The 11194-nt window shown below is 47.3% G+C and overlaps 1 protein-coding gene across 1 annotated transcript; it reads right to left on the reverse strand.

The window, feature by feature from the left end:
* Window positions 1-7462: 7462 nt before the first annotated feature.
* On the reverse strand, window positions 7463-7669 carry CHC_T00001470001 (hypothetical protein). The gene has a single exon (XM_005712605.1). It carries the CDS (start codon window positions 7667-7669, stop codon window positions 7463-7465), a length of 207 nt encoding a protein of 68 aa, XP_005712662.1.
* Between the last annotated feature and the right edge of the window lie 3525 nt (window positions 7670-11194).

Consider the following 11194-nt stretch of genomic DNA (forward strand, 5'->3'; position numbering starts at 1 on the left):
GAAAGAGATTGGACCTTCCTCATGTTTTATGATTCGCATGATGACATCCAAAATTTTTCGTATGAATGTAGCGGCAGTGTTGGCATCTTGATCAACGGTTGCGATGATGGCAGCAGCTGGATCTTGGTGGTTCTCGTTGAGGTGGGCGGCCGGAAGCGGCGTTTCTGCTACTCGGCGGAGTTCTTGAATCGCTGTCACGGAAACAGCGTATTGGAGGGCGGCAAGAATGTGACTCATGTCACCGGCTTCGGCGAGTCTGAGGGTCAGGGAAGTCTCGGCGAAGAGTGGGGCGGAACTTGCAACGACGGTAGCGGCGACAACAAAATTACGAACGGCCAAGTTGGTGAGGAGGTCGACATGCCTGAGCCGGACGAGGAGCAAGCTTTTCATGGCATCGTGAAGGCGACTGTGTAAGGCGTGGGAGAGAGTTTCACCTGGGGTCTCGTGGAGAGATGTGCGATTGAGCTCATGAAAGAAGGCGTCGATCGCGACAGAAGTCTGTTCATTACGGGAAAAGTCCGCGTCCCGTGTCTGATGTGTGAAGAAGAGGAGGCGGGCGACATGACTAGCATATCTTCGTTCTGCCACGGATTGAACCCGTCGGAAGGGCGTAGTGCCGTGGAGGTTTATCGCTTGACGAAATCCATGCGTGACGTCCCTGACGACCTTGGCGATACTTTGAAAGTATAGATGGACGCAGGTTGCAACCGTGGATAAAGTTGCTTGAACGTCCTCCGTCGTGACGGCACCCGTGAGTTGAGCTGCCTTCTCACGGCGTAAAGGCAGAGCGTCGAGGGCTTCATCAAAGTCGGTGATCGACAGGAATGTGTTGCGGAGGGCGATGCCGTAGTCTGCGTCATTTTCCTCCAATTCGGTATGAGATCGTCGACCCGGGGCCAGGTCCGAACTGGAACACGTTAGACAGGCCAGTACGTCGACGGCACATTTGTGGAGCTCATAAGACGGAGAGTTGGGGTCTGGAGTGATGAGGTCTAGAGTTGAGTCGGTTGTTGTGTTCATGGGGAGGGGTGACGACACCGGGGCGGATTGGATGGGATCTTCTTCTTCTGAGTCAGGAATGCCGACGGGGACTTGGGAGACGGTGACCGTTTCCCCGATTGGCTCTTCGGCCGTAACGGGAAAGTATTTGGTCTTGGCACCACTAAACAGAGACTGGGCGCGAACAGCACCGCGGCCAATGATTTGATCAACCTCGGTCGGCGAGGGGTTTCCAGGTGCATCAGGCGGGTGGACGGAGTTCATATGCTGTCGAAGCCGTTTCGGGGGGCCCTTGGAGAGCTTGCAAAGAGGACAGAAGTAGACTAATTTGCAAGTGAATCCTTGAAGCGGGGGGAGGCTCTTGATCGGAAGAGTGATGGCCGGATCGGGGAGGAATTGGGGAGCCTGCAGGTAGTCGGAAAGGAGCGGAGAATCGGAAACAGAGGTACGGTGGAAGGAGAGGGCTTCTTCTGCGAGTCTAGAGCGCTGTGCGGCCTGGGGAGTAGGGATGTTGTGAACGTGGCGCAAGTGGTCGCTGAAGGCCCTTGCGCTGGGGGACCCGCTCTTGCAATCGACGCAGACAAGGATGAGGGGGATGGAATGGAAGCCAACAGACAAGGACGTAGGTGCGAGATGCAGTGGCACCCGAGGATCGTTGCGGACGAAAGCCGCGGCATGCGATGGCGTAGTCATTGCGCGTGAAGTCGGGAGAGAGCGTGAAAGGAGGCGAGAGGTGAGGGGTTTCGGGGATGCGAAACGCTGGGGAAGAAGAGAAGAGGTAAAGAGAGAGAGCGGGGGGTCAGTGAGTACGAGAACCCTGTATATGTAAACATTGCGTCGAAATAAGACCTGCGAGGGGCTCATACTGAGTAGGAGACCGGGGAGCCTGGGTAGCACAGAAAGGAAGGGTTGACGTTCCGATACGTGGTGAAGTTCTACGATGATGTGGAGAATTTGGCATAGTTAGTAGTGGGTGTCAAGGAAGTAGGGTCATGAAATTAAGGGTGATTACGTGAGTTAGGGAAACACGTCGCTGTATGGCGTCAGAAGGGAATGGGGATGTGAATTTGATCTGTGGTTTGCCAGAGTCTGAATGAGGTGCAGGTTGAGCAATTTTGCTTTTGGTTGAAGTTATGAGTGTGCATCTCGAATTTGAGATTAGGGGGAGGAGGGGGATTACGGGAACACAGTTGTCCATGTACATTCCTAACAGTGGGGGCCGGTGGCTGTATACTTCCAAAAAATTCTTCGACCGACTTTCCTACGCTGACGGCTTCCCAAGTCCAGGAAAATTCTAACTAATTGAAAACTCAATATTAACATTAAATTTATAATGATTACAACATGCGCTAATTAGTAACAAAATCGCGTCCCAAGGACGCGGGGGTTTGGAGCACCATTGTCTGGATGATGGTAGAGCTTGTGCAACAATTAAATGATCATTAAATATTAACCACAATTATTTACTAATTACAATATTTCTAATTAGGGGATTAATGGAGTGGGAGATTAATTAATGTCTGACACTGTCAAGCAAGAGTTAATAGCTGACACTGTCCAGCAGTTACGCGGACAACTCCCACGTACAACGGTCGTCACACACGACCTCCATTCGAGTTGGTGTGCTTGTTTAATGCATTGGGTCTATGGGTCTATTTATTTGCAGACTTATTACTGCACTCTAGGGCACTCTAGACTTCGTATTGCGACATTGGGGCTTAAAAGACGTAGTCGATTCCACGATAGATTGGCAAAGGATATATAAGTAAAGTTTGTTGTTCAGTTATAGTGGGGGATTTTTCGACTATAGAGCCCTGCCGGGCTCTCAAAAATATCAGGGTACATCGCGCAGGCTTGCAAGAGTAGGCAAGGTCTTTGGTATGATATGCAATGTTCTGTCGTGCAACAAGATTTTCAAAAGCTGTATGGGTGGCCAGCCATACTGCAACTAATGTAATTTTTGCTAATTTTTTGGAGGTCGATTCCAGTATGGCTGGACACCCATACAGCTTTTGAAAATCTTGTTGCATGACAAAAATGCAATGTATTACTCGTGGCGAACAAAATGCAATGTACTACATGTGTAGATGACCAAAATGCAATGAAGTACACGTGGCGACCGAGACATTTATTAAGTCGTAGTTAAATATTAATGTTAAGTATATAGTGTTTATGAAATGCATTAATTCATGTCCGACAGTGTAATGTTCCGCAATCGCGTCCTAAGGACGCAAAGTTTCGGGGTACCATTGTTCTAATGACGGTACTGCTCGACATTAATTAAATAGTAGTTAAATATTAAATTATTAACGTTAAATCTAAGATTTTTGATATTTTTTGGGGCGTGATTTGAGTATGATTCTAGGATGGTTGTCGCGCGACAAGATTTCATTTTGCTGTATTGGTGGCCAGCCATACTACAACTTTATTAAAATTTGATAACTTTCGGAGGGTGATTCTAGTATGGGTGGCCACCCATACTAACATTTCCTGTATTGGTAATATAGTGCTGACCTGTGCCAGTGGGACGAAAACGGCTCTATATCGAACCTGGCAGTATAAGAAAATTGAAATTTCGACTTTTAAATGCCACTTTTCTTGCATCACTGCTTTCGAAGTGTGGTTCCGTGAACTCCGATACCCTCCGATCCACGAAGAAGCGGGTGTCCGTCGGATACTTTATTGCGTGGAAACTACGGTATGACCCATTGCCTGCGTCTCATTACGTATGGTGTGCTGTACTGTCGTCTGAATCAAACTACACGAAAATTCTAACTAATTGAAAACTAAATATTAACATTAAATGTATAATGATTACAACATGCCCCAACTAATTACCAAACTGCGTCCCAAAGACGCAAGGGTTTGAAGCACCATTGTCTGGATGATGGTAGAGCTTGTGCATCAATTAAATGATCATTAAAAATTACCTCAATTATTTACTAATTACAATATTTGTATTTAGGAAATTAATGGAGTAGGGGACTAAGTAATGTCTGACACAGTCAAGCAAGAGTTAATAGCTGACACTACCAAGCAATTATGCAGACAACTCCCACGTACAACGGTCCTCGCGCACGACCTCCATTGATTCCAAATTTTAGAAAAATGTCTTAGATTTTGGTTCTGTGATCAGTGGTCACTGATCACAGACCAAGGAGGGGTGTCGTACGACACCTCCAAATCTTGGACACAACCGGTTGAAACGGCAGCCCAATAATATCGAAAAAATATTTGCGTTAATAGGATGGTACAGTTTTTGAAGACCTTAATGTTAATGGAAAGTACTTCAGATAGAGCGAGTCTGGCTTTAGGGCGGTGATAATGTAGAAGGGTCTGTGGGTACAGAGCAATACTCGCGTTAATGGGATAGTACAGTTTTAGAAGACCTCAATATTAAATGGAAAGTACCTCAGATAGAGGGAGGCTGGCTTTAGGGCGAAAAAACTGTCAACAGGCCTGTGAGCAGAGCGGGTATCGCTCGTGGCGAAGTTGTCATCGCCAAAACTTAAGATTGCAAATTTTTAGAAAATGTTTTAGATTTTGGCCTTGTGATCAGTGGGTCTGTGATCAGTGGGTCTGTGATCAGTGGGTCTGTGATCAGTGGTCACTGATCACAGACCGGCGAAGGGTGTCGTACGACATCGTCCTTGCTGTAAAATTTGACAAAATTTTAGATTCCAAATTTTTTGGCAAATGGCCCTGTGATCAATGGGTCTGTGATCAGTGGTCACTGATCACAGACCAGCGAAGGGTGTCGTACGACATCGTCATTTTAAGAAATATTTGCACCACAACCAAACGCTTCCAGCCCCCCAAACGGTGCATGCACCTTTCCGCCCTGCGCCTTCCAGAACTCCGATCTCTCCACAGGCAGAGAGGCTTTACTGTGGGCTCACAAGAAGACTTCGTAATAACGAACAACACTGTTGTACAATTGCCGGATTTTGCTGTCATCGAAAGTTGTGTGAAAGCCATGTACGTGAGCATTAAATATATAATGATTGCAATATGCGTTAATAAATAACGAGATCGCGTCCCAAGGACGCTCGGTTTTGGAGCACCATTGTCTGGATGATGGTAGAGCTTGTGCAACAATTAAATGATCATTAAATATTAACGTCAATTATTTACTAATTGCAATATTTCTAATTAGGGGATTGTCGGAGTAGGGGATTAATTAATAGGAGTCCTCGCGCACGACCTCCATTCCAGTTGGTGTGCTTGTTTAATGCCTTGGGTCTATTTATTTGCTGACTTATTACTGCACTCTAGAGCACTCTAGACTTCGTATTGTGACATTGGGGCTTAAAGACGTAGTCGATTCCGCGATTGATTGGCAAAAGATATATAAGTAAAGTTTGTTGTTCAGTTATAGTGGGGGATTTTTTGACTATAGAGCCCTGCAGGGCTCTCAAAAATATCAAGGTACATCGCGCAGGCTTGCAAGAGCAGGGCAAGTATTTGGTATGATATGCAATGTTCTGTCGTGCAACAAGATTTTCAAAAGCTGTATGGGTGGCCAGCCATACTGCAACTAATGTAATTTTTGCTAAATTTTTGGAGGTCGATTCCAGTATGGCTGGCCACCCATACAGCTTTTGAAAATCTTGTTGCACGACAAAAATGCAATGTATTACACGTGGCGAATAAAATGCAATGTACTTCACGTGTGAATGACCAAAATGCAATGAAGTACACGTGGCGACCAAAATGCAATGTTTTAGACGTGGCGACTTAATCAATGTCCGACAGTGTAATGTTCGGCGATTGCGTCCTAAGGACGCGGAGTTCCGGAGTGGCATTGTTCTAGTGATGGTACTGCTCGACATTAACTAAATCAAAGTTAAATATATAGTGTTTATAATATGCATTAATTAATGTCCGACAGTGTAATGTTCCAGGATGGCGTCCTAAGGACGCGTTGTTTCGGAGTACCATTGTTCTAATGATGGTACTGTGCTGCTCGACATTAATTACATCATAGTTAAATATATAGTGTTTATAATATGCATTAATTAATGTCCGACAGTGTAATGTTCCAGGATGGCGTCCTAAGGACGCGTTGTTTCGGAGTACCATTGTTCTAGTGATGGTACTGCTCGACATTAATTAAATCAAAGTTAAATATATAGTGTTTATAATAGGCATTAATTAATGTCCGACAGTGTAATGTTCCAGGATGGCGTCCTAAGGACGCGTTGTTTCGGAGTACCATTGTTCTAATGATGGTACTGTGCTGCTCGACATTAATTACATCATAGTTAAATATATAGTGTTTATAATATGCATTAATTAATGTTCGACAGTGTAACGTGTTATAGATTGCGTTTTGATCACCACGTGTCATACAAAGCATTTCTGTTCGCACGTGTAATACATTGCGTTAGGGTGATTTTTGGTAATGTTTTGGGGGGTGATTTGGGTGTGATTCTAGTGCGGTTGTCGCGCGACAAGATTTCATTTTGCTGTATGGGTGGCCAGCCATACTACAACTTTATTAAAATTTGATAACTTTTCGGAGGGCAATTCTAGTATGGGTGGCCACCCATACTAACATTTCCTGTATTGGTAATATAGTGCTGACCTGTGTCTGTGGGACGAAAACGGCTCTATATCGAACCTGGCAGTATAAGAAAATTGAAATTTCGACTTTCTAAAGCCACTTTTCTTGCATCACTGCTTTCAAGGAACTCACGCAGGGCGCTATCACTCATACTGCACATCTGCACTAAAGATTCAAGTCTTACAAAAGCCAAAACGCTTTATGCTGGGACCACAGACGCAGTGACGGACCTGGAATACTGGGATGGTCTGTTGCTGCGTTGTTTTTTGTGTCTATCCCTATCCCCCTGCCTCTGCCGTCCTCTTGCTCTGCCCTCGTCCTTGTGCCGCCGCCGCCCCCGCCGCTGGCACCGCCGCTGCCGCCATTTGGCATTAGTCCCCTAAATCCCCTAATCGGATTGGTCTACTTCTTTTCTCGATCTGTTTATCGAAGATTGTGCTCTCACTGCCGTCCAAATCCGTAAGTACCACAAGTAAGGCGAGCCAGTCAACGGGGGCTGCTTCATTCTTGCTTGAAATCGCAGCAAATGATACGGCATCGCTTCGGAATGTTGTATCCTTACTCGGGGACGTCGAGAGGAACACACCCACCGTTAAGTTATTTTTGCTGGCTTCAGAAGTTGAAAGCAAAGAAATTAACACGCCAAAAAAACAGCAAACACTCTAACTAAAGAAATAGAAACGATCGCAAAATTCTCGCTGCTTTACCATGTACAAATCTCTGTAACTTGGAGTCACTCGCTTCTTCTGTCAGTGCCACTTGTTTCTCTTTGCTGATCAATGGAAGTATCCGTACTCTAAAGCGCAATAGATCGCGCTCAGTCACAGGCCTGAAAGAAGTAGGCCGTCTCCGCATCGGCCGTTGAAGAGAAACACAGAGAACAGGGCTCTGAGGTGATTAAATTGTACTGGGGTAAAGCATGACGCGAACGCCCTTTCCGATGGAATTCGGTGGCAACTGATTGCGAAATTTCGCGCGTACGTGACCGTTGTTTCCGTGCGGGGCAATAATGCGGCCCCACATAACGCGATACTTTCTCGAGGCGCCGCTCGGAGTCTTCTTCTCGACTAGACCCTTGTAGACGTAAGCTACTCGCTTACACATGTAGAACTGGGCATCCTTGCGATCCGATCCTTGATGCCGTCGATTAGAAGGCGTGACTAGCCACACTGCTGGTTACGTAGATTACGCTTGTAACCAAGATGTATTCCCTTGGAATGTAACCTTACGGTGTTCGTCATTGTGATAGTTGAGATGGGCGAAATGAAGCACCGACGGTTTCAAGTGTGAGTGCAGGAAAGCGATAAGCACTATGCCGGTACGACACAGGAGGCAGAGATATTTTCATGCTTTAATCGCACGCGTCTTCCTTCATGAAATCATGAAGGTAGAGAACACGCCCCCAAAGCCTCCTTCTCTTCTTCCTCCTGCCATTCACTATCGGGATACCCTATTGATCAGTGCACCGAAGCCTTTTCTGTTTCCCAGAGTTCATGGACAGGTTCACGATGAGCCTGAAGACCCCTGCCATTTACCAAGAAAAAGCATTTGTGATTGCGCGGGAAGAAGTCGAGCCACGACTGACCAACGTCATAAATACGTCACTTTTGGCACACGGGAGTGATACGGATAGCAACTTAAACTAGCAGTCTAAGCTTCTCTTTGCAGTTTCGCCCTAGGCTCCTTCCTACCTAATGTACACTGACGCTTTGTTTGATAATCCAGATCAAAAATGATGAACTATTGCAGTTGTCCTATCCCTCCAACCGATTAGTCACTTATTCTAAATTTCACAAGCATCACTACAGTCCATGGGCAACTTCACCAGAACCAATCTGGAATGACTTGCACTTCCGCTCTGCAATAAACTTCATATTCAAATTACAAGAGAAAGAAACATGCCCATTTTCCACAAGCATTATCAGCCTTGTAATTTCATCTGCATAAATGCAAATAGACTCATGGTGCTTCTACTCTAGTGCTGGCGCGAAGTGTAGGGAGTGCCTCGTGCGTATTTGATGGTAGATGGAGAGGGGCTACGCATGAGCATAGAAGGATGTACAGTGCTGCAACATCATCACCCAAACACGTGCCAATGCCTGTGACAACCGAGCAAGGTTACCCTACCCCTATACCACGTCTGCCCTCAGTGACATATTGGCTATAATAGCTCCGTCCCGCACCAGGCTGGGATGAAGCGCCATTGCCTCTCCTTCTCCATGCCCCTGCATTGCGCACTACAACAGCCTCAAAGCTCTCTCTGCATCCATGGCAAAACCCGTCCCCTCCGTCCCGCAGTAGGAGCGTCATGCCGAGCATAGCATCGTGATCTTGGCGCATCTGGATCGCACGCTCGTACAACTCGGCGCCGCGGCCCGCGTTGGTTCGCACGACCTCCGCACGTCGTATTTGCATGTCGCAAAGCCTCACCATCGCCTCGGCATCTCCGTGCCCTTCCACCCCAAGTTCAAACAGCTTCACAGATTTCACCGCACCCAAGGTTGCTCATAGCGTCACCATCATTGCCTTTCTCGACCCGCAATCTTACAACTCCACACTACGATCTATATTTCTCTCGACTCCCTCGATGCTTCCCTCCATCAGAACACCAAGCGGGACCATCGATTCGATACCATCGTGCTCAATCGCGCTCGGTGCTTCGGTCCCCCAAAATTTAATGGCGTTTTTCAAAGTAAAACGTGCGTGATTTCTTTGTCCCGCGGGTGGCCCCTGTCTTGTTGGCGAGCTCCGATTGGATGCTTCCTGTCTTGTTGACGAGCTCCGGCCTCCACCTCTGGAAAGAAGGGTCAAAAGAGCAAGAGACAACTTTCCAATGATGAGACCAAGAAACCAACCCGTCAACCTTTTTCATTTCGCCACGGCTCCGCCATCTCCTCGAATATTTCAGGAAGTCCTGGTTCACCCCCAGCCGCGGAATGTCTTGAACAGAATGAGGCTGCTGCAAAAGGAGCGGCAGGCCATCGCGCCAGTCGTGCCAAGGTCATGAAAGAGTGCAAGGCCAGCGCGATGGTGTCGGGGATGAGACCCAAATCGCCAAGCCCTGTTCAGGGCGAGGAATCGAACGAATCATTCAACTCAACTCGTGAAAGGCGGGAGGGCGAAGTCTCTAGAAGAAACAAGGGCGACAGAAGTGCATGGGCAGACTCGGTGAAGTCCAAGGACTCGCAAAAGCGACAGTCTAAGGTCGGACCCATTGCCCAGAATTCTACTACGAAGAGGAGATCAAGTGGTTCGACTGAGACACAGCCCGCGAAACGTCCGAAACGTCAGGATCAGTCTGCTGTTTCTGGCAAGCAGAAGACCTCAGAAGGTATGTAGGGGATTTGGTGGTGGACCTGGAACAGGGCGTGTGGCGGAGAAATGGAAAACGTAGAAAGAAGGGGATATGCGCTATAAACGGAGGGATGAATTTGCACGTGTGTATAAAGCTGTTGATTTGAGATGGGGGGTCCGTACCTGGGTCTTCGACGGCCGGCGACTTTGTGAAGTCTCTGCTGAGTGTGAACCATCGGCATCACCGAGGCCATCACTGTTTGTCAGCGTTGTGGCGGCGTGGCGTACCCCGGTACCGTCACCTACTGGTAGGCCACCACTCCCATCGACTGGGACATTGCTCATGTCATCAAGCGCTGTTGCAGTTGTATTGACCAACACCCCAACGCCCCTGTCATCTGTGAACGAATTCTCGGCGAAACGGACGCCTGCGCCCTCATCAAGTTTGGATGAAGTTCCACCGATCGGGACACCAACACCATAGGGTACGGTGTTCGTGAATGTAGTTACTGTTGTAAAACAAATGGAGTACTTCTATTGGACATGTTGTGTGAGTTTGGCCCTGATGTATCTCCTATCACTCCAATTTCTCATAATTATTTACATAGCAGATCGTGTCCAAGAACGCAAATACAGAAAAATCCCACCTACATCGATAGATGTTGACTTGGTCGATTGGTGTGGACCGGAAAAAAAACGTTGACGGTCGGACACCCTCGTACTGCTAAAAAAAGTCTCATATCGCCGACACAGTAGCTACAGAAGCACGCGACAGAAGCACACGACAAGGGCTCCAAATAAGACAAGGGCCATGTCATGAAAGAAGGCGATGGAGGGGGGATCCACGAGATTTGAAAGGGACAAGACCGGTAGGAGAAGACGACAGCCCAAGCTTGAAAGTGGGCAAACAGTTGATGATTTAGAAAGGGCAACTTCTCCGAAGCTACTGTCCGAGAAGGCCGTCTCAAGGGAGAACCAATAAACTTAGTAAGCGACGAGGTCATGGACGATCCGCTTTCCGCGTTCCGAAATGGAATTTGTCGCTATCTTTTTCGCACCTGTTTCGCATTCTGTCATGCGTGTGTTAGCCTTTCTAGCATTGCTCCGCGCTGACGCTATATATAAAGTATTGCTACAGTGAAATGTTTCAAGTCATAAATGACGGAATCTCATGACCCATTCAAGTTATTACCAATACTGCAATCGTGAAACTGCGGGATGTCCTAACGCGAATGCTATGCTACATTCCCCCCTGGGGTGTGTCTACACCTGGAGGCGAATGTAAAGCGTAGATATCAGCCTACGCACGCACAGAGGCGTAGGTACGAGCCCTAG

This window comes from Chondrus crispus, genomic scaffold, assembly GCF_000350225.1.
Source record: "Chondrus crispus Stackhouse genomic scaffold, scaffold_10, whole genome shotgun sequence".
In the NCBI taxonomy this organism is placed as follows: domain Eukaryota; phylum Rhodophyta; class Florideophyceae; order Gigartinales; family Gigartinaceae; genus Chondrus; species Chondrus crispus.